General features: G+C 43.4%; 1 protein-coding gene across 1 annotated transcript in view; it reads left to right on the top strand.

Annotated features, from left to right (window-relative positions):
* The first annotated feature begins 1,148 nt into the window (after positions 1 to 1,148).
* Positions 1,149 to 24,678, top strand: part of LOC140454578 (myelin and lymphocyte protein-like) — a 26,619-nt gene continuing 3,089 nt past the window's right edge. The window contains exons 1-3 of the mRNA XM_072549433.1: positions 1,149 to 1,301; positions 14,976 to 15,143; positions 21,472 to 21,597. Of these exons, the coding sequence (XP_072405534.1) occupies positions 1,212 to 1,301; positions 14,976 to 15,143; positions 21,472 to 21,597 (384 nt within the window). The 5' untranslated portion in view covers positions 1,149 to 1,211. The remainder of the gene's footprint in view (positions 1,302 to 14,975; positions 15,144 to 21,471; positions 21,598 to 24,678) is intronic.

Here is a 24,678-nt window from a genome sequence, read left to right on the forward strand (position 1 = left end):
TGGATGCTGCCTGAACTGCTGGGCTCTTCCAGCACCACTAATCCAGAATCTCTCCTCATAGGCCAGCCCCGCCCTTCTGATTTCAGTCTCAGAATAAAAGGCAAACCATTAAGGAGTGAGATGCGAAGGAATTTCTTTATTCGTACAAAGATCGACCTTTGGAATTCTCAGCCCCACAGGAAAATGGAAGCTCAGTCATTACGTAAATGGAAGGCAGAGATTGATAGCACGTTACTAAAGACATCAATGGATATGGGGTTAATGTAAATGGTGTTGAGGTACATGACTAGTCATGATTTGGAATAATGCAGCAGGCTTGAGGGGCCTAATCTGCTTCTTGCTGAATCAGATATTGAAGAATCCAAATCAATGATCCTCTTTGTGTCCATGCCTTTTATGTCTCACTGCACACTGAGGGGAGTTGGCCCCAGTATTCATGCTGTGGTACGTGAGGTCATTTTCTCCATGCTCCTTAGCTGTGCTGGGAATTGTGCCTCGGTCATCTGGTAATCCAAAAGGTGATGCTTTTTGCCCCTGAGAAACATATCTCCACTGTTCCCAGAACGTCGTTCCAGCTGCCCAGCAGGCAATTTGACACAAGAGAAATGAAACTTGGTTCAAAATGCGCACTGAGGTGGGGTATGCACAAATGTAATTTGCAATCCGTTCCGTAAGGGTTTGAATTACTCAGGGCTATGGTGACGACGTGGTTATCAACAACATACATTTGACTTAGGAGCAACAATCATCTAGATTTTGAATCAACTATTGATTTAAGGGTGTTGCCTCCTTGCACTGATATTTGTGTTACTCAACAAATGCCTTGTAAGACAAAACAAATTACTCTCAAGTTTCAGTGTGATAAAAATTTAATACAACCTGTCAGATTTTATCTTTCACAGTGTAATAGTTGAATGTTGTAATCTTGCATCGAGCCAGGGGAAAGTAAAATGAAAAGCAGGTGAGTAAATAGCTCAGAAATGTTCAGTACGATGACTCCCCTCCTCTTTGGCCACAGTCTCATTCCACAGGCAACACTGGCACTGTGACGCACACTTTGGTGAAAAATTATTAATTATGTGTGACACGCCTTCAACTCGGCTCAAACATATCAGTCCAGGACTCGACTTCAGATGGTCATTTAAATAAGACTGTGCTGGTACTAGCCAGATAACCTTTTTGCCATCTCAGTTAGGGCTATAGGTGCCACCATGTCAGCTCCAGCAATTTCATCTAGTCCCATCCCATCTGGGGGAAAAGTCTGCACATCATTTCCAGAGATCCTGATGTTAGGTGAATTTGTGAGTAATGGACTATTTTATAATTTCACTGTTTAAAATGTACTTTTTAACCTTGTGCTCAAATTTGCGATGGGTCTTTTGCAAATGTCTGACGTTCCTCTTTGGCTATGGAGAACATGCAAAAGGCTAACTGGAATTTAGAGATTACAAACAAAGAGTTAGCTAAAGGGAGAGGCTCAAGAGAAAAGAAAGAAATGGGGAGAGGGAGGGGGACAGACATATACAACTATAGAGCAGACGGACAAAGGAGGTTAAAATCGGAAACCAAAAGAGAAAATGCGGGAAAATCTCAGCAGGTCTGGCATCATCTGTAAGGAGAGAAAAGAGCTGACATTTTGAGTCTAACTTACAGCTGCTGCCAGACCTGCTGAGATTTTCCAGCATTTTTTCTTTTGATTTCAGATTCCAGCATCCGCAGTAATTTGCTTTTATCCAGGTTAAAATTGGAAATGTGTGGATTTTTTCCATATGCTTTAGTGTGTACACAGCGTCTGGGATGTCTACGCTGGGGATTTAAGCTACAATGTTAGATCAGCCTGGTTTTAGAGCAGGACGCTATCTTGAACTGTGTGAGGCTAGGCACGGTTGCTGAGAGGATTGCTGGTGATGTAATAAGTTGCCTGATAGCTCTAATTTTGTTGTGGCATTTTGTCAACTGGTGCTTCAAGTAATGTCCTTGACTACCAGTAGATAACGGATCAAGCATGTTGATGTTGAGGAGATTCAGCACAAACTTCAAAGCAGTTTCAATGATCATTTGCTGCTTTGGAAAGGACCTTTGAAATATTCTGGGAAGTTACTTCATATGACTTCACTATCACTTCAACAACATGCATTTTGGAATTTCCCTGAGAACCTCACCTAGAGGTTCCGCCATTAACTGATGTTACCCAACAGCTTCTAAGAGTCACTGGAGGAAAAGTGAGTGCTTGGCCAGAGGTACCTTGCCAGTTATCCCTCGGTTTGGAAGAGGAATTGGAGAAGGGTATGCTGTTGCTGAAGCGGGGAGGATCAGGAGGGACAGGTTGCTGAAGTGAGCTTCTCCCTTCTTATGGTGTGCTATCCCTTTCCCTCTGCGGTCCTCTCACTGTAACCTCCAATCCTGTGAACACTCTCCCTCAGTGCCTGAGCTGTCCTGAAACACATTCTGGTGCATACCACCCCTTCACTTCCCTGACCGTCCAAGGACCACCTATCTCAGATGAGGCAGAGCCCATAGTTTGTGTATTGGACATAGTGACCAGCTCAAAAGACATCAAACTGGAGTGAGAGCAAATCACTGTCACCAAGGGACTGCTTAAAAATAGAACAGAGGGCAGGGAGACTGCATGCACTGCTTCATGAGTATAAGTTCTGAGCTGAAATGCTCAACCAGTCGTCACTGAACTAGTTTCTCTAGATAAGTTCAACTAGTGGCGATTGGACAGAGCCTAACTTGTGCGATAAAGCCAGACGATCAAACAGGGGCGTGTTATTAGCACAGCACACCGTAGAACATTCACCAATATAACCAGCAAGGAGAATGCAAGAGGCAAACAGCAGAGAAATCGCAAAGGAAGGAAGGCGACAGAAATAAAGGGAGGCAGAGATAATTATGTAAAAGAGAGAGGGACAAAGGGAAAGGGAAAAAGAGGGGCAGAATGAATCACTTGGAGAGGCAAAAGAGAGGATGGAGGATAGGCGAGCAAGAGCATGCAAAGAAAATGGAGGGAAATAGAAAAGGAAAATAAATGCAGAGAGAATGGAAACAATAATTCTTTTGATGTAAGATTGGTTGAAAATTGAAATTATTCTGATTTGAGGAACTGAGACTAAACTTAAATGTTTCCAGTCAATTCTAGCACTCACTAATTTGTGGATGTTGACTATTTGTCGTGAAGGAAAGGAAATTGTTCTTTTTCTGGTCTTAGTGGTTTGCTGAAATGGGTCGTAGATCAATCCCAGTTTCTCAGGTTGCAAATGAATGTGTTGCAATTGCTGCCGAACCACCCAGGTATTTTAAATTAATCTTATTTACAAAGGGTGTTGGTTAGCTCAGTTGATGGGATGGTTGTTTTGCATTGCAGAGTGATACCAACAGCATGGATTCAATTCCTACACCTGCCTGAGGTTACCAAGAAGGATTTACCTTCTCAAACTCAGGTTAAACCCAGGGCTTTGGCAATCTTACATTTCACTTGCTACAAGTCTGCAATGGAATTCTCAACGTTTAATATTTGCCTCGAACAAAAAATGTCATCTCACTATAGGAGTAACTTGGCAAAATTTCTAGTTGCAAATGAGCAGATTGGCAAGATAGTGAGAAAAAAAATTGGTTAGAGACAAGAAGATGCAAAACTTGCGAGCACACCATTCCCCCACCTCCATCCAGGGCCCCACCAGTTCTTCCAGGTGAGACAGAGGTTCACCTGCCTCTAATCCAACCTAGTTTACTGCAACAGGTGCTCCCGATGTGGTCTTCTCTACATCGGGGAGATCAAACGCAAACTTAGGGAATGGTTCACCGAGCATTGCAATCGGGCCTGTAGGGGCTGACCAGACCTCCCAGTCACCGCCCATTTCGATTGCCTCAACCACTCCCTTTCTGACATGACCATCCTTGGCCTCCTTCATTGCCACAACAAACCACAGCACAAATTGAAGGAATAACACCTCATCTTCCGCCTGGGCAGCCTACGGCCTGAAGGACTCTACTTTGAATTTAAAATAACCTCCCTTCCCTTCCCCTAACCCCCTTCCCAGCCCCTCCCCCTCCCTTCCACTCCTCCCAGCCACCAACCGGATTCATTCTTCCCATTGACTAGCCAGGTCATAACCTCTACCTGTCTTCACCTATCCCCACTTCACCACCCTGCTCCCGCCACCCCCTTTATCTACAATTCCCCCCACACCCACTCCCAATCCTGAAGAAGGGTTACACCCAAAATGTCGATTCTCCACCTCCTGATGCTGCCTGGCTAGCCAGCCTCCTGCCTATCTACTAAGGTACTGAGAACAGGGCAGTTACTTACCTGTCAGGTAAATGAAGTACTGCACCAGAGAACTAAGAGAAAAGCAGTTAAGAAGTATTACTATGGCTCTAAAGTGTTTAAAGTCTGAAGCTTCCATTTCGCAGTATCCTGCAGGTATTAGAATATATGTTTTCTCTTTATCGCATACTCAGAGCTGGCCTCCACCCTGTTACTGTGGTAATATAAAGAGTTATGGAACATAGAACATAGAAAAGTACAGCACAGAACAGGCCCTTCAGCCCACAATGTTGTGCCAAGGATTAATCTTAACGTAAAATAAAATAACCTAACGTGCGCACCCCTCAATTCACTGCTGTTCATGTGCATGTCCAGCAGTCACTTAAATGTCCCTATAAATGTGAATATTGGGGGTGGCATGGTGGCACAGTGGTTAGCACTGCTGCCTCAAAGTGCCAGGGACCTGGGTTCAGTCCCAACCTCAGGTGACTGCCTTATGTGGAATTTGCATGTCCTTCTCATGTTTGTGTGGGTTTCTGCCAGGTGCTCTGGTTTCCTCCAACAGTCCAAACTTATGCAGGTTAGTTGGATTGGCTATGCTAAATATGGGGATAGAGTTGGGTCTGCATCTATTCAGAGAGTCCATGGGCTGAATGGCCTCTTTCCACACTGTACGGATTCAATGTTCCTTTAAAAAAGGAAGCTCTGACTGCTTGGGGTGCAAAGCCATTTTAATATGGGTGGCACAGTGGCACAGTGGTTAGCACTGCTGCCTCACAGCAGCAGAGACCTGGGTTCAATTCCTGCCTCAGGCGACTGTCTGTGTGGAGTTTGCACGTTCTCCCCGTGTCTGCCTGGGTTTCCTCCGGGTGCTCCGGTTTCCCCCCACAGTCCAAAAATGTGCAGGTCAGGTGAATTGTCCATGTTAAATTGCCTGTAGTGTTAGGTGAAGGGGTAAATGTAGGGGTCTGGGTGGGTTGCGGGTCGGTGTGGACTTGTTGGGCTGAAGGGCCTGTTTCCCCACTGTAAGTAATCTAAATCTAATCTATAAAGTGATAGCCACAGTTATGCATCACTTAATGCATGCGACACCTAATGGATGCCTGATTGGATACTATCCATTTCACTCCATTGCCCACAGACAGACACTGAATGCACTTTAGTAAGTCACAATCTGACAGTGATCAGAGCACGAAAAGTGTTTCAAAATAAGGAGACCCCCGGTAATGGTAAAGAGTACAGATAACTGAATGATTTGATCTGGACGATCTTAAGTTTGACCTTGTTCTCAGCTAGGCTCACTGGCCTCACCCAGTTTGATGGTGACAAAGCTTACATTTTGCCTTTGTAATCTTAAACTGGGGAGCGAAAAATTAATCAGAATTCCTGTGCCAGATCTCCAGCTGCTCCTCCTTGTTGGAAATGTGTGTGTGGACAGTGTGAATGAATTCTACACTTGAATAACTTACCAGCTCTTGTTATTGAGTGTCAGATTTGAATAACAGATCATTTTGACTGTGCTGGAAGTTGATTGTAGAACCCTGGGGCAATAGGAATTGATGAGACCAGGAAAAGAAGAGAAGTGCAAATTAGGAAAAGGGGTAAATGCATCACAATGCACCTCCTAAAAGTGGTTCAATGAATGAAAAGATTATGCTTCAGATTTACCTTTGGGCCATTTACAGAACCCTTGGTCATGCAAGCTGGCCTCAAGCCAATATACTGGCAATAAAAGGACAAATATGCTTATGCAAACAGTATAACAACTTCACTGGAAGAGTATTTTAATAATCATGCTCACTGTTTCACAAGCCACTATAAAAATATCTGAAATCACAATTAGAGAGCAAATTGCTTGACTGACTGCTATTCAGGACAATAGTAATTCACTCCAGTTTTGTCATTAACAAAAAGAGAGCTATTTAACTAACTGTAACCTAACTGTAACAACTGGCAGAGAAAGGAAAAGATTTGTAATCTATACAACTACAATGCAAACTAAACTTTACCTCTTCAAAAACCCCAAATACATCCACACACCTTCAAGATTAAGGTAGACAATAGACAGACAGCTTGACAGAGGTACAGTATTACTGGTTTCAAAAATATACTGGATGAACAAAATTCTAAGTAATAGAAGTCCGTTTCATGAGGGTGGGTTGAATCATCTCTCTCGGTTTCTTTGGATTTCAACAATTGCTGACATGTAGTTACTTGTAAAGCAATGATTATCCCTCACTTTGATGGTTGATCCATTGGACCTGGGTCTTTTCTTGTTAGAATTCTTTTAAGTTGTTGTAGTTTTCCAGTATTTTCATTCACACGGTGAAAGAGAGAGAGACAGAAATTACAGCTTTGTAACCGATTGCAACTCAACCAATGAGAGGGCTGTCATCAGGCAGAATTTCCTGAACTCAATAATTCTTGGTGCCACTCTGTCCTAATGTATCCTGCTGATGGTTTGAAAGCCACCTTTGCCTTGGGCTCCTATAAAACTCCACCACTTCATTCTTCCAAGATGCAAGATTCTATTGGCATTTCATTTCTATAGCTGTTCACATCAGTTTATCGACCCAAAAAGGGGGAAAATATCTTTTACCATAAATGTAGCTTGAAATAGAACAATGTTACAGAAAGGAACAGGCTTTTTGTCCAATTCATCTATGCTGTGCATGGGCTGATAGTTTTCTTTGAAACCTTTTCCCTATCTACTTATTGAATTGATCTGTCAATATTTTCTCTTATGTTCAGCACTAACAGCGGAAATGTGTTCAGCAACCTTGCTACTCTCTAAGCAACGTAGCTCCCTTGACCTTTATTCCATACCTCTAAGTTTTAAGGGAGAATTTAACCCTTTCAATTCAGGGGAATACTCAGTGTTGAAATACGCAGGATAATTCAACTGAATTTAAGATAGAAGTTGATGTCCAATTTCTGTTTAAAACTGAGATGAGGCTGAGACTCTGGTTAAAAGTGAAGAAATGAAACCAAACAATGTTGGAACTTGCTATGAAAGGTTGCTGAGGGATGCATTAGGCACCATCCAATATGTTGATGACACATGGGCTTGGGCGCAAGGACAACTTTGAAGGAGTAAGACCTGACTTTGAGGTCTCTCTCACAGTCTGAGTAACAATGTACGTTATACTAATTTATACTTGTATCGCATTGGTGTCATGCAATAAACTACATCTTCTTTCAGACCAGAGTCTCTCCTTGTTACAAATGGGGTTCCTCTACCACATTAGACCTACAGGTACTGCAGATCCCTAATGGGAAAGAGAGTGGCAATAACAAATCTATCAGATGGATCTTATGCCATGATGAGCAATGGTGAGAAGCCATCTTAGAGCAGAAATACTCAGCTGGCCATGCAGCACTGAGAGAGACAGAGTCAACATTTCAGGTTGAGATGACCTTCCATCAGTCATTATTAGTTCTGATGAGAAGTCATCTCAGTCTAAAGCGTGAATTCTATCTCCCATAAGATATAGAGAGAGGTTGAATAGGCTAGGGCTGTTTTTCCTGGAACATCGGAGGCTGAGGGGTGACCTTATAGAGGTTTATAAAGTCATGTGGGGCATGGATAGGATAAATAGACAAAGTCTTTTCCTGGGGTGGGGGAGTCCAGAACTTGAGGGCATCGGTTTAGGGCGAGAGGGGAAAGATGCAAAAGAGACCTAAGAGGCAACTATTTCATGCAGAGGGTGGTATGTGTATGGAATGAGCTGCCAGAGGAAGTGGTGGAGGCTGGTACAATTGCAAGATTTAAAAGGCATCTGGATGGATATATGAATAGGAAGGGTTTGGAGGGATATGGGCCAGATGCTGGCAAATGGGATTAGATTGGGTTGGGATATCTGGTCGGCATGGGCGAGTTGGACCGAAAGGTCTGTTTCCATGCTGTACTTCTCTATGACTCTATGACTCTTGACAGATGCTGCCACGACCTGAGGGAATATTTCCAACGGTTTGTTTGCTGCCATTTCAGATTTCCAGCATCTGTTGTGTTTTCCTTTCGTTGTTGATGAAGAACTGTTTGTAGCTAAAGCAGAGGTCATTTTCAGCTTAAACACTGAAGCTGACTTAGTGGTGAACAAAGGTCAGAACTCTATGCCTGTCTGCAGGTAAGATATTGAGAACTGAGGTTGAGTCCAAAATTGTGATAAGGATAAAGATTTTGCCCAGTGACTTCAAACTTAATCCAAGATACTGTAAGGAAGGAAAAAGTAGATTTTAAAAAATCCAGACGAGGATGTTGCAGACTTGGCTGTGTATCTGGATAGCAGTGTGTGGGGGTTAGTGGACAGTATGACGATCTTGAGAGAACATATTGTTACCATCAATTCCTGGGTAAGGTTGAACATTCCAGATGGGATAACACAAGGTTCCAAGCTCCCAAATGAGGACAATGAACTGGCTCCCCTTCTTCATTCACCTATCTCTTCAGCTGGTCACTATAAAGGCCAATTAAAAAGAGATTTCATGCCATGTGGATGCTTTTCTCCCAGAACAAATGAGGGAATGTTTTAATAGGTGGCAATGTAGTCAGGCTTTCTTGAGTTAATGAAACAGTGAGTTTATTAATTACTGAATCTGAGATGAAGTAATAACACAAAGCACAGACTAGAAATGAGAATTCCATAAAAAGCTTGAAGTTAAATAGGGCATGTCGATCAGTCTGTGAGTTCCACAAAAAGATGATAGAGTATTGTGTCTGCTATGTTGAGTGATACTGACTGCACTGATGTTGGCAGTGTTGATTTTTTGATTCTTGGTGCTGTAGGCCTGCTGAATGTCTTTAGTTCTGTTTCCTTTCCTGGCATGCAACACTTAGAGTGAGAGATTACTTTTCCTTTCTACCTATAGTGCAAGGCTGTTTAATGGTTGTTCTCAATCTTTGACCTTCCCAGTGTGCTAGTGCATAAACTAACACATCAGACCACTTACACACCCAGACTAAATGTGTTTATGTTTTAACAATGTAACCAGGTTTTCTCGAGTTAAAGAGTGAGTTCATTAATTATGAAATATGGAACTAAATAATGCTTGCAATTAGTTTTGAACCTCTGTCTTGTCCAATGCTACAGTAAATGTCTTCTAACTCATGTCCATGATATAGAATACAAGGCACAAGAAATGTTTACCTGCTAAGGGGAATTAATTACATTGTCTTGCACCTCTGCCTTTTGAACTTTCTCTCTCTCTCTTTGAAGTTTCCTTGGCATCAACAAGGTGTGTCATTCCAGTCACAGGAAATTTTACAGCAGTCAGTGAAGTGCTTGCTTAGACGGTGCAGAACCATGCCTCTCTTGCAATATTTGTTTATTAAAAGAAAGGTCTTGTCCAAAAATTCAATATGTCCCGAAGTAAGTTGAGGTTCTGATTAGTTGTCATGGCAATATCTTTAATGGATAACTCTATTCTGATCTCTGGCACAATTCTATTGGGTAGAATGTATGAAACAGGTCAGGGAGCTATTCATAAAGACAGTGGACTCTTGTTTAAAAATCCAGGCACATTAGGTAAGACCACTCTGGCAATTACAATGCTATTGATGAGGTGGATTGCAAGTTCTAGACACACTGATTCAGAGGAATGGGGAGACCAGTATCTGGATGGTTTGCTCCAGAACCTGGTCATGCTTGAGGGAAGACCACGTTCACAATGGGGTTGTTGTAAGTGAATGTACAGAGTGAATGGAACCTCATAGAAAACAAGGATCTTGAGAAATTGGTGCTATTCCAGACATACAATGCATTTGTTAAGAATAAAGACTGTCAGAAGGATAGGCAAAATGTTGACCATGTAACCTTGGTGCAGAAGGGTGTCTGAAGGAGGGAGGAACTCAAGGAGGGGAATAATAACATTGATTGTTGTAGGAGAATCAGTACTAAGATAACGTCATTTGTAAAGCAGCTTGGGAGTTCCACATAAGATATTGCCTACATGATGTGGCTGGAACTGGCATTGGAAAGAGAACAGGACTGTCCAGCTGTTGAGACCCAGGTTGGAATGGCCTCCATAGGTGGAAATCCCATTTGCATCATACCAGGAGCTAAATTAAAGAACAGCACCACAAGGATTGAATATCCATATCGTTAACAAAGTCACGTGTGATTTACCAAAAGGATAAGCAGATTATGGAGATGAATGCGTGGCTGGTGTGGGAAAGGCAATGCTGGGAGATGTAGTGGTGCAGCGGTAATGTTCACAGACCTGAAGTCCAGAACCTCAGGCTAAAGTTCCAGTGACATGGCAAATGGTGAAGTATGAAATCCATAAAACCTGGAATTAATAGCTAGCCTAATAGCAACCACTGTTGAGCGTTGTAAAAACCTATCCAGCTCACTAATGTCCTCAGGGAAGGAAATCTGCCATGTGACTCCTGACCCACAGCAATGTGGTTGACTTTTACCTGCCCTCTGAAATGGCCTGGCAATCTCCTCAATTCACCCCAATGAGGGATAGGATAATTATTGTAGTCTCAGCCAGCGATACCCAAATCCCATGAATAGGTAAAACTGGAGATTTCATTTCATGGGCCAACAGTCTCAGCATTAGGACAAGAAATCGCTTTACCATTCGAGTCGATTCTGCCTGAACTGGACTACCTCCAGGCTCCTGGTAGAAAACATAAATACTGCCATAAAAACTTTAAATGAGTAAGTGAAGTGGGAGCTCAGTAGGAGAAGGCAGTATATACACAAAAGGAAAGGGAGTAGAGTTACCACCAGAAATGGTGCTTTAGCTCCCATACATAAAGGCAAAAAACAAAATGGCAAATGTTTACATCAGAAGAGGAAAATAAGAGTTACAGTAGAAGGACAATTTAGGGTGTGTAGCACTAAATAGTGTTCTTTATCCAAATGTATAGGGTATGAGAAACAAATAGAGTGAATTTCAAATTGGTCCAACATCGTTACAAAAGGGTCAGAACTGGAAATGAAATGGTACTGGAATATTATGTCCACAGGAAAAATAGAGGAAATGGCAGCGGTGAGGGAACAGCTTTAGCAATTAAGGATGAAATCACCTCAGTGATTATGCAAGATGTAATGAGAGGTTAGGAAGCAGGGGAGCCTTGTGGTAGAATTAAGAAATAGATAGCGAGAGTTATTCATGTGTCATCTGATATCAACCATGGAGCAGTGAATTCTGTACCTACAGAGAAAGGCAGATTTAGGTTTTTACTCTGGAAGGGATTAAAGGGTTACAGGTCAAAGGCAAGAAAGTGGAGTTAAGGGTGATCAAGTCACCTTGATGTCATTTAACAGCAGAGCAGATTCAATGGGCTGAATGGTCTCTTTCTGCACCCATACCTTATAGATATGCAATACTTGTAGTAATGACAGAGAAAGGAGGTCAAAGTCCTTTTATGAGGCAGGAAGGCATTTAACTGGATCAGAAAGTTCAGGGTTGGGACCCCATCACATTCCTGCCTCAGTCCTGATTAAATCCATTCAGTTAATGCACTTGTGCTGGTCTTATCCCACTGTTATTGATATTCAATCAGTGGCAGGCAGGCCGATTCTTCTTGAGGGTTGTTGGAGCTGCACTCATCCTGGCAAGTGGAGAGTATTTCAGCACACTCCTGACTTGTGCCTTGTAAGATGTTGCACAGACTTTGGGGAGACAAGGGATGAGTTACTCACCACAGAGTTTCCCACCTCTGACCTACTGTAGCTGCATTACTTGTATGGGTGCTTTAGTGCTACATCTGGACAACAGCAACCTCTAGAATTATGATTGCAGAGAATTCAGTGATGGTAATGTCATTGAATGTCAAAGGATATTGGTTAGATTCTCTCTTGCTAGAGATGGTCATCTGCTGCTAATGTCTTGCATAAAGGAATTTGTCTAGGACTTGTTACAATCACTGGATATGTCAAAGCATTTGCCAAAGTAAACATATACTTGTTACACAGCTGTAATGTAGAAAACATGGCAGCCAAAATGCAAACTGCAAACTCAACAAAAACAATTTGATACCAACCAGATTGTTTGCTTTTGTGATATTGATTACAGCATGAATATTGATCCAGGCTTCAGGGATAACTCCAATGATCTTCTTTGAAAAAGTGTCAAGTGATCTGCTCCATCATTTGGGGCAATGAGTCTATGGAGCCTTGGTTTAAATTCTTATCTGAAAGATGGTGCCTCTGATGGTAGTTTCCCCTCAGTATTCCTCGGGACTGCACAGGAATGTCAGTTTTCTGACTTTTGTACTCAAATGGAATGGGAATTGAAAACACAACATTGTTCTATTCACAAAAAACAGGACAAGCCCAATCAGACTAATTTTTGCCACATTGATTTACTGTCAGTCATCAGCCATGTGATAGAAAGGGCCATTGACAGAGCTTTTAAATGGGAGAAAGTGAGGACTGCAGATGCTGGAGTAGCAGAGTTGAAAAATGTGGTGCTGGAAAAACACAGTAGGCCAGGCAGCATCCGAGGAGCAGGAGAATCAATGTTTCGGGCATAAGCCCTTCTTCAGGAATTCAGGCATTCCTGAAGAAGGGCTTATGCCCGAAACATTGATTCTCCTGCTCCTCGGATGCTGCCTGGCCTACTGTGTTTTTCCAGCACCACATTTTTCAACTCAAGAGCTATCAAATGGCCCTAACTCACTAACCATCTATTCACCGGTATTCAGTCTGGGCTCTGCCATAGTGACTTGGCTCCTGATCTCATAAAAGCTAGCTCCAATATGGATACAACAACCGAATTACAGAGAGGATGAGAAAGTGACTGCTCTTGGAGTCTAGACACTATTTGCCTAAGTGTTAAAAGAATCCCATATAAAAGTGGAGCCAATAGAAATTGGGGGGACAAAGATTTCCGCTGGCTGGACTCACACCTAACACAAACGAAGATGGCTGTAGCATTAGAGTCTAATCTCCTGAATCCCAGGGCATCACTGTGCAGGAGTTCTCCAAGTTTGTATCCATCATCAATCATCTTCATAAGATCAGGAATGGGGATTTTCACTGATAATTACATTGCTGCAGGGTCATCTACAATACCTCTAATACTTAAGAAGTTAATTCCCATCTGTAACATGTCCTGCATGAACATTTAGGTTTGGGGTGAGAGATAGCAAGTACTATTCACACCATAGAAGAGCAGACAATGACCAACTCCAACAGGAAAGTATTAATCATCTCCCCTTGACAGTCAATAGCATAACCATTGCTGAATCAAACATGAGAACAGTACCACTCCCATGTTTCCCTGCCTCACCATCTTGGATATAGATGGCCGTTCCTTCATTGTCATTGGATCAAAACCCTCCTGCAGCCCACTTTGGGTGTACCAACACCAGATGGGCTACTACTAGAAGATGGCTCACCTTCTAGGAATGAAGGATTGTGGTCATTTAGTGCCTTGAATGTGCTCTGCTATTCAGTGAGATTATGGCTGACCTGGTTGTGGTGTTAACCTAATTTTTCTGTTTACTTTCCATTGCCTTTGACTCGCTTGTCCATGTCATTTTCCGAAATGACACTGGTTACAGGCCATGTTCAACCTTTCTTCCTAAGACAAGCCCTTTAGTGCAGGAATGAGTTGATTGAACCTTCTCTGAACTGCTTCTAATGCACTCACATCTTTATTTCAAATCAGGAGACCAAAATGGGTCAGAACTGCAGATGCGGCCTCACCGAGGGCGTATACACCTGCAGTAAACCTTCTCGACTTTTGCGTTCCTTATTTTAAAGACTAGCATTCCATCTACGTTCTTAGCCAGCGACAACCCCATATCATGAAGAAATAGATTCCCCACAACCTACTTGTCTCCCCGCACATGGTGAAGTTCGCATCATCACGTTTTAAGTTGCTCACATACAGTATCACAAAATGTCGTTTCTGAAAGGAATTCTATCTAATTTGCATTTTTTTAAAAAATGTACTTACAGGATATGAGCTATAAGGAGAGGTTGAATAGGCTAGAGCTATTGGAGTATCGGAGGCTGAGCGGTGACCTTATAGAGGTTGATAAAATCATGAGGGGCATGGGTAGGATAAATAGACAAAGTCTTTTCCTTAGGGTCGGGCAGTCCAGAACTAGAGGGCATAGATTTAGGGTGAGAGGTGAAAGATATAAAAGAGATCTAAAGGGCAATCTTTTTCACACAGAGGGTGATACATGTGTGGAATGAACTGCCAGAGGATGTGGTGGAGGCTGGTACAATTGCAACATTTAAGAGGCATTTGGATGGGTATATGAATAGGAAGGGTTTGGAGGGATATGGGCTGGGTGCTGGCAGGTGGGACTAGATTGGGTTGGGATATCTGGTCGGCATGGACGAGTTGGACCGAAGGGTCTGTTTCCATGCTGTACATCTCTATGACTCTATGACTCTATGGACTGATTGAAAGCGAACTGATTTCAACATGTCCCTGGGGAGTCTAAACCAATGCTTACTACTCAATCGCAAAACTAATGTCTTGTTGATTTGTTTTGGGCTTAGATCTTTCAAAGCAGATCTTGACAAGGTGAATCCTGGACCATTGCAGTTTCAGGTGGTGATGGATGCTGCTACATGGTTGTGTTCATATTCCAGGACCTCTTAGCTACCTGAAAGTGGCTTGCAAGGCAATATCAAATGATAAATAAATCAGATAGCTTGGTACCAGAATAATGATTAGGACAAACCAATTAGATCTAGCAGTGATGCATTATTTGTGTTTTGTCTTTTAGGTTTTTGGTGGCCTGGTTTGGATCCTTGTGGCTTCTGCTCGCGTTGAATTTGCGGCTGACCAAGGCTGGGTGATGTTTGTTTCAGTTTTCTGCTTCGTGATCACTACGTTGCTGCTCATCCTCTACACAGCTGGAGTTCAGAACAGTTCATCTGCTTGGATGGCAGTGGTATGTCTCTTTCTATGACCTTCCCACCGAGGTGTTACATTTTGGAAAGGCAAATCAGGGCAGGATTTGTACTGTAAATGATCGGGCCCTGGGTAGCGTTGCTGAACCATCGAGAGATTGGAATGAAGTTGCATAATTCCTTGAGAGTGGAGTTGCAGGTAGACAGTGAAGAAGGCATTTGGTATGCTTGCCTTTATTGGCCCATGTATTAAGTATAGGAGTTGGGAGGTCATGTAGCAGCTTTATAGGACAATGGGTATGCCACTTTTAGAATATTACATTCAATTCTGGTCTCCTTGCTGTAAGAATGATGTTGTTAAACTTGAAAGGGTTCAGAAAGGATTTACAAGGTTGTTCCCAGGGATTGAGCTTTAGAGAGAGGCTGAATAGATTGGAGTGTTTTTTCCCTGAGGGGTGATCTTATGGAGATTAATAAAATCATGAGGGGCATGGATAGGCTGAATAGCCAAGGACTTTTCCCCAGGTAAGGGAGTCCGATGTCAGACGGCGTAGGTTTAGGGTGAGAGGGGAAAGATATAAAAGAGACAGGTGTGGGGATGAGGGGGGAGGGCAGCCTTTTTCACACAGAGGATGGTGCGTGTATGGAATGAGCTACCAGAGGAAGTAGTGGAGGTTGGCACAATTGCAACATTTAAAAGGCATCTGGATGGGCACATGAATAGAAAGGATTTCGAGGGATATGGGCCTAATGGGACTAGTTAGATTTAGTATGTGTGTCCGCATGATCGAGTTGGACCGAAGGGTCTGTTTGTGTGCTGTACGACTCTGTGACTATGACTCTGTAACACCTCCCAATGCAAAGATCTGCGACATTACCTAATTTCAGCAACTTTCTGTGATATAATCCTTTAATAGAGTCATAGAGTCATAGAGATGTACAGCACGGAAACAAACCCTTTGGTCCAACTCGTGCATGCTGACCAGATATCCCAACCCAATCTAGTCCCACCTGCCAGCACCTGGCCCATATCCCTCCAAACCCTTCCTATTCATGTACCCATCCAAATGCCTCTTAAATGTTACAATTGTGCCAGCCTCCACCACTTCCTCTGGCAGCTCATTCTATACACCTACCACCCTCTGTGAGAAAAAAGTTGCCCCTTAGGTCTCTTTTATATCTTTCCCCTCTCACCCTAAACCTATGCCCTCTAGTTCTGGACTCCCTCAAACCAGGGAAAAGACTTTGTCTATTTATCCTATCCATGCCCCTCATGATTTTGTAAACCTCTATAAGGTCACCCTTCAGCCTCTGACGCTCCAGGGAAAACAGCCCCAGCCTGTTCAGCCTCTCCCTATAGCTCAAATCCTCTAACCCTGGCAACATCTGTGTAGAGTCATAGAGATGTACAGCATGGAAACAGACTCTTTGGTCCAACCCGTCCATGCCAACCAGATATCCAACCCAATCTAGTCACAGCTTCCAGCACCTGGCTCATATCCCTCCAAACCTTACCTATTCATATACCCATCCAAATGTTAAATGTTACAATTGTACCAGCTTCCACCACTTCCTCTGGCAGCTCATTCCATACACATAACACCCTCTGAGTGAAAACGTTATCAATGAGGTCTCTTTTATATCTTTCCCCTCTCACCCTAAACCTATGCCCTCTAGTTCTGGACTCCACCACCCCTGGGAAAAGATTTTGTCTATTTACCCTATCCATGTTCTTCATAGTTTTATAAACATCTATAAGATCACCCCTCAGCCTCCGACGCTCCAGGGAAAACATGTAGATCTTTTCTGAACCCTTTCAAGTTTCACAACATCTTTCCAATAGGAAGGAGACCAGAACTGCACGCAATATTCCAACTGTGGCCTAACCAATGTCCTGTATAGTCACAACATGACCTCCCAATTCCTGTACTCAATACTCTTGACCAATAAAAGAAAGCAAACAAAACGCCTTCTTCACTATCCTATCTACCTGCGACTCCACTTTCAAGGAGCTATGAACCTGCACTCCAAGGTCTCTTTGTTCAGCAACACTCCCTAGGACCTTACCATTAAGTGTATAAGTCCTGCTTAGATTTGCTTTCCCAAAATGCAGCACCTCACATTTATCTGAATTAAACTCCATCTGCCACTTCTCAGTCCATTGGCCCATCTGGTCCAGATCCTGTTGTAATCTGAGGTAACCCTCTTCGCTGTCCACTACACCTCCAATTTTGGTATTATCTGCAAACTTACTAACTGTACCTCTTATGCTCGCATCCAAATCATTTATGTAAATGATGAAAAGCAGTGGACCCTGCACCGATCCTTGTGGCACTCCACTGGGCACAGGCCTCCACAGGAGTTGATTACTCCAACTGAGACGTGCGAAACTTAAAGCTCAAGTTAATAAAGTGGAATGCATCCTAGTTTCAAACTTCCAGCTCAGTTACTGTCTCCTTGACTTGTCCGACCTGCCTATCCTCTTTTCCACCTATCCACTCCACCCTCTCCTCCTTGACCTATCACCTTCATCTCCTCCCCCACTCACCCATTGTACTCTATGCTACTCTCTCCCCACCCCCACCCTCCTCTAGCTTATCTCTCCATGCTGCAGGCTCACTGCCTTTATTCCTGATGAAGGGCTTTTGCCCGAAACGTTGATTTCGCTGCTCGTTGGATGCTGCCTGAACTGCTGTGCTCTTCCAGCACCACTAATCCAGTATTTGATTTTCAGCATCTGCAGTCATTGTTTTTACCTAAGGGATATTTTAGTCCAGCAGAATAAACAAAGATCACTCCTGTTGCGGACTCTATGTCAACCCTCAGAATGTGCTTGGATGATAACACTGAACGGAAACAAATAGGAAGTTTTCAACAAGAATAAGTGGGAACATTGAGTGCTCCATTTCAAAGGCCTCTCCCTGCCCCAGGCCTGCTGTAAGCTGAATTTCCCTCCAATCCATTATTAACAAACTCATAGGATGAGACCTTACCAGGGTCTGAGTGGGGCGGTCTATGGCAACACGAGCGGTACATTTGGGTGAGATAGTTGATGAGTTCCACTTGAATGTTTAAATCATCACGTTGCATCTTGGCTCAAGTTGTTTGGTGACATTGTCGCTGGACAGCGGTGAGCTCCCAATTGAAGCTCGTTATTTCTTGTTAAACAACTTGTTAGCAGTCCAGTTCACCACGTGCTGTGATCTTACCACACTGGCTGGTGGGAAAACTCAATGTGGGAGCCAGAGGGAGTTCTTGGCGAGTTCAACTTCCCACATGCTCCAAAAGACCTTCATGTTAGATACCAGGCACCAATCTCTTGGGCATGCTCCATGGGCACCAGGCACATGTACCCCACATCCACAGATACTGGCATTAAACATACGCCATCCTCTAACAGCCCTGCCTACATACCTTGTAGCCACTGCAGGACACTTCTACATGTCAATGCTTCACCTTGGGCTGCTCCAGGAACTTTTGTTCTAATGCTACAGCTAGAAGACTGTGTGCTCAGGTAGACATACCCAGCTGGGGTCTGAACCAGCTGCATCTCCAGGGTCTCACTCACTCTCATCACACACATTCACTCTGAGCCTACCTGGATGCTCACAGCACCCCCTGCCTTGCATTATCTTGCTTTTCTGTGTGTTGCCCTCTCAGTCAGATTGACCAAATGCTCTGTCATCTCAACAGCGCTGCGAGTGGCCATTGGTAGAACTACAAGCAGCGCTGGAGTCAGGATGGATGTAAATGTTGGGCAGCAACAAGATGGGGGCCCTGTCAGGGGAGAGGGGTCTCTGGGTTGTGATGGTGCGGCCAGACAAGGAGGGATTACCAGGGGAGCAGGAAATACCTTATCTGGAAAGGTGGGGTCAGTGGTTCCCACCCCCACCTTCCTGCCCAGGACCTCAGTGGGGCAATCCGTTTTGTGCCCAGCCATTGAGCCTCACTGGAGCACAGTGTAAGAGAACATAGACTGAAAGGACTGCCTGGGAGCAAGGTGGAGAATTCGAATGTCAAGCAAACAGAAGATCTGGATTAGACATGCAACCTGAATGGAAACTGAGAAAGATCTTAGAAACCTATTATGGAGCAGAGTAACCATCCATGGTACACAAAAGAAAAGCCAGCATCCAAGTTCAAGAGGTAATAGGGAAGGCAAATGGAATTGTTGGCCTTAATTTCAAGGGGAATGGAGTATAAGTGTAAGGAGGTTTTGCTTTTAACTATTTTGCTGGTGTTAGTCAGACCAGCACTAGAATATTCTGAACAGTTTAGGGCCCCTTATCTAAGGAAAGATACAGTTGCATTCAAGAGGGTCTAGAAAAGGTTCATGAGGCTGAGACCAGGTATGGAGGGATTGTCTTATGAGGATATGTTGAGTAGATTGGACTTGTACTTGTTAGAATTTTGAAGAATGAGAGGTGACATTATTGAAACACGCAAGATTCTTAGAAAGATCGACAGAGTAGATGCAGAAATGTTGTTTCCCTTGTGATAAAGTCGAGGACGAGAGGGCATAAACTCAGAATAGAGAGTCCCATACTTAAGACAGATGAGGAGTAATTTCTTCTCTCAGAGAGTCGTCAATCTGTGGAATTATTTACCACAGAGAGCTGTCGAGGCTGGGTCATTATGTGAGCTCAAGGCTGAGATAGACAGATTTTTAATCAACAATGGAATCGGGGGGTTATGGGGGAAAGGCAGGAAAGTGGGGTTGAGGATTATCAGATTAGCCGTGATCTCACTGAATGGTGGGGCAGCCTCAATGGGCTGAATGGCCTATTTCAGCTCCTCTGTCTTATGGCCTTATTTGCGTGCATGAAGACAGAACAGGCAAAGAACCCACTGAAAATGATTGACTAATTCTAACCATGAATATTGTTAACTGAGCTGTGGTGCCAAAGGACAATGGATACGAGCTGCACCCCACCAAGAATCAGCTCCTCTCGGAGTACAGGGGACAAAAGTCGACACATCCAAATATTACCACCAACATCAAACCCTTTACAAAATGCAGCAATAGGGCAATTAGCATGTTCCGTCATTGCTTGCATCCTACAATTCTCTTCAGATGCATCACTATGAGCTACACCACCCTTCCTTCATTGTTGCTGGCTTGGAATCCTGGAACTCCCTTGCCAACAGCACTGGGGGTAGATTGACATCATATAAGCCAGAGCGGTTCAAGAAAGCAGTTCACCACCACCATCTCAAAGTCAGCTAAAGGTGGGCAGTGAAAGATGGTCATACTAGCAACGCTCATGTCCCAACAAAGAATTTTTTAAAGTTTCTATTAATTGTGTAATTTATTGTATTCAATGTTGTTATTTTCCTCCTACTTTCTGATCGGCTGCATGTAAACTTAATTGCAAAAAAACTAAGACATTCTCTGTGTGTTTCTACGTAAGCCCTTTCGTCACTTGGTCATAGAAGTTGACAGTATAGAAGGGGCCAGCAATTCTGACGATGCAGTTGACTGAAGTAGAATGGGACGATAGATTAGTAAATAGCACAGGAGAGAAGCTGTGGCCAACATTTTAGAGGAGATAGTTCATGATGTTCAATGCAAGACATATTCCATACAGAAAGGCAAACTCTATAAGCAAGATACATCATCCTTGGCTAAATTAGGAGATGAAGCATGGTATTAATTGAAGGGAAAGATGTACGGTACTGTAAACACTTGTGCTGGTCCAGAAAGGTTTCAGAACCTGAAAATGATGACTAAAGTAGAAGTTGGAGAATGGGAGAAAATTAACAAAATAAAAACAAACAGTAAAAACCTCTGCAAGTATTTAAAATGAAGAGTAGTGACTATAGCATTGGTCCCTTAGAGGATGGGACTGGGGAGTTAGCACTGGGAAACTAGGGTGGCACGGTGGCTCAGTGGTTAGCACTGCTGCCTCACAGCAGTGTGGAGTTTGCACATTCTCCGCGTGTCTGTGTGGGTTTCATCTGGGTGCTCTGGTTTCCTCCCACACTTGAAAGATGTGCAAGTTAGGTGAATTGGCCATGCTAAATTGCGCGTAGGGGAATGGGTCTGGGTGGGTTGCTCTTCGGACGGTCGGTGTGGACTTGTAGGGCCGAAGGGCCAACTGTAGGTAATCTAATCTACAAAAATGCAATATTGCTTGTTACTTTCATAAAGCAATTCAGTAAAATTTTCAGGCATGATTTGGGGCAGATGGAACTACCAGAGCAAGATAAAGAGGTAACTCGATCATGAAAATCATTGGAGTGATCTTACTGGAACCTTGGTAGTCTTTCTCATTGAGCAGGCATTTTCCACCAGAACCTCTGGGAAAGCTGTTTGTAAAATGATTGTGTGTATTGATTGCTGATTCTACGCTTCCTGTTCTCTTTCAGGATGTCTTCTACCACTTCATCTCGGCCGTGTTTTATTTAAGTATCGCAGTTCTGGAAGCCAGCGACACGAGGTTCATTTTAATAATCAGGGATCAAAAGAATTTCAGAATCAACATTGCTGCCACAGTAAGTCACCGCACATTGTCAGGTTGTCCTGGTATAACGTATCACGGATTGGCTATAATACGATTGAATTGTGGATGATATTTGGATAGTTTTCTGCTGAACAGGTATAGTGATTTTCGATAGTGATCTCCTACGGTGTGATTTTCTATCACAGTGTTCCATGGCATGGCTTTCTATAGCATGGTTTGGAGAGGAACACCACTGTCGTGCTATAGCAGAACGACCTGTACCATCTTCCATGGGTGGAGAAGCTGTGATGTGCAGTCGGTCGGCAGTACGCTAAACAAACAGACAAGCTAAACTCAATTGCTTAAATAAGTATGTAATGTTATTCTTTCACAGGATGTGGATGTTGTCACCTCATACAGCAATTATCACCCATCTCTAACTGTCCTGGACAAGGTGGTGACGAGCTGCCTCTTTGAACTACTGCCGATTATGTCTGAGTGTACTCTGCTGAGTACACTGCTGTGTGAATATGGTTTTCAGGCTTTGAAAGTGCAGTAGCAGTGAAATCATTCAGGATTGGGGAGGACTTGCAGGTTGTGGCTTTCCATTGTATGTACGGACTTTGTCCTTAGAGATTGAAGTGGTCATAAGTTTGGAGGGTGTTGTCTGAGGAGTTTTGATGAATTTCTGCAGGGTATCTCGTTAATGGTATGCACTGCTGCTACTGAGCATCAGTGGTGGAAGAAGTGAATTTTTAAGGTGGTGAATGTTGTGCCAATCAAGCCGACTGCTTTGTGGTGTAGAGAGTAGTTGTTAGACCTGTACTCATCCAGGCAAGTGGAGATAATTTCATGACATTTCTGACTTGTGCCTTGCAGCTGATGGACAGGCTGTTAGGGAGTCAGGAGGTGAGTTATTTCCTTGCTGTTGTAGCCACTGTATTTCTATGGAGGGGAAATTGAGGACTGCAGATGCTGGAGATCAGAGCTGAAAATGTGTTGCTGGAAAAGTGCAGCAGGTCAGGCAGCATCCAAGGAGCAGGAGAATCGACATTTCGGGCATGAGCCTTTCTTCAGGAATGAGGTAAGATTCCTCATTCCTGAAGAAGGGCTCATGCCCGAAACGTCGATTCTCCTGCTCCTTGGATGATGCCTGACCTGCTGCGCTTTTCTAGCAACACATTTTCAGCACTGTATTTCTATGCCTGGTCCAAACGGTAACCCATCCCCCACATAATGGTGATAATGGGGGATTCAGTCATAGTAATGTCTTTGTCTTCCAATGCAAGATGGTTAGATTTTCTCAAGTTTGAGATCATCATTATCATTGTGTGGAGTGAAGTCAGTTGACAGGTTTCGGCACAAACGTGGCTATCAGCCAGATCTTACTGCAGTTGGCCATGGAATATCTCAATATCTGAGGAGTTGCTGAACATTGCGCAATCATTGGTGAACATCCCCACTTCTGACCTTAAAATGAAGGAAAGGTCATTGATGAAGCAGCTGAAGATGGTTGGGCCTAGGACACTACCCTGAGGAACTCCTGCAGAGATGTCCTGGAGCTGAGATGACTGACCTCCAACAATCATGACCATCTTCCATTGTGAAAAGAATATCCCAAAGCAGCCAGTGGAGACTTTCTCCCTTAATTCCCATTGATTCCCAATTATCAGTGGTGCTGCAGGACTGAGCAATAACAAGCATCTTCCAATTTGTTTTAAAACTCAGATTTAAGGGATAAGTGTTTTAGGATATAAGTAGATGCACACTGAATAAGTCTGCATCCCATTCCTGTCTTCATTATTCTAAGTATTTGTATTGAACAGTTTACATCCATGCTATTAACACCCTCTGTAGATTAGGGATATGGGAATTTTATTTGATCACTTTACACATTTACCTACTGTCGTTCAGTTATCCCATATCCTTGCACATTATTTCTATCCAAAGTACCAGCCATGAATGAGCAGCTTGATGGACCGAATGGCCTAATTCTGCTCCTATGTCTTAGGGTTTTAGAGTCCTATAACTAACTATCTGATGCCCTCGAGTGCCTCAGTTGAACCTGCCTCCAGCTTATTTTCAGGCGGTGCATTCCACTGCCCAATTCCTCATTTCGTGAAAAGGGTTTTTTTTTAATCTCACATCACCCTTGCTTCTTTTGCAGATCATGTTAAATCTCTGTGCTCTCCTTCTTGTTCTGTTTGCAAGTGGAAACAGCTTCTATCCACCTGCTGTATCCAGCCTGCTCACGGTTTTAGAAACCTCTATCAAATCTCCTCTCGGCTTTCTTCTCTCCAATGAGAAAAGTCCCTGCTTCATCGATCTACCCTCAAGTCTGAGGTTTCTCATCCCTGGAACCATTCTTGTCAACTGTTTCCCCTCCATTTACATCTTGTGCATAACGTGGCTCCCACAGCTGGACACAATATTCCAGCAGAGGTCTTAAAAGTGTCTTATACAAGATCAATGTCACCATTTGAAGTTAAAACTATCTTCTTCCCATGCCTGTTCTGAGCTTATTAACTGCTCCAGGAATATCGGGAAATTAGTTATCCTGTTGAGGAGGTCAGAATAGGGTACTGACCTCCTCCCTCTGACATTTACAAGCACATAGTACAGGGTCACTGGACAGTCATGATAAGAAGCTGGAAGCCTGGCTGAGATTTATCTCTTTTGGGGTGTAATTGTGGCTTGACTACCACCCTTAATATGTTCAGCTGACTGAGAGCAAGATCAGCCTGATCTCTGAGACTAAACTGTCCAGTGGGAAAACCTCTGAATCACTTGAGTACTTTATTGACTGGAATATTCTCAGGAAAGAAATTTTCTAAGTGCAGAATTGAATGCAACATCTAATTTCACCTCTACCATGGCACAGATATGTTTATTGTTTTGTTGGATGGCAAGATTAGTATTTATCATAGAATCAGTGCAGATAGAAGTCATTCGGCCCACCCAGTCTGCACCAGCCCGATAAAGCCCCATCCAATCCTCATAACCCCACATTGACCTGCACATCCCTGAACACTATGGGCAATTTAGCACGGCCAATCCACCAAACTTGCACTTCTTTGGACTGTGGGAAGAAACCGGAGCACACAGAGGAAACCAACGCAGACACGGGGAGAAT

Source organism: Chiloscyllium punctatum, chromosome 3 (assembly GCF_047496795.1).
Source record: "Chiloscyllium punctatum isolate Juve2018m chromosome 3, sChiPun1.3, whole genome shotgun sequence".
In the NCBI taxonomy this organism is placed as follows: Eukaryota; Metazoa; Chordata; class Chondrichthyes; order Orectolobiformes; family Hemiscylliidae; genus Chiloscyllium; species Chiloscyllium punctatum.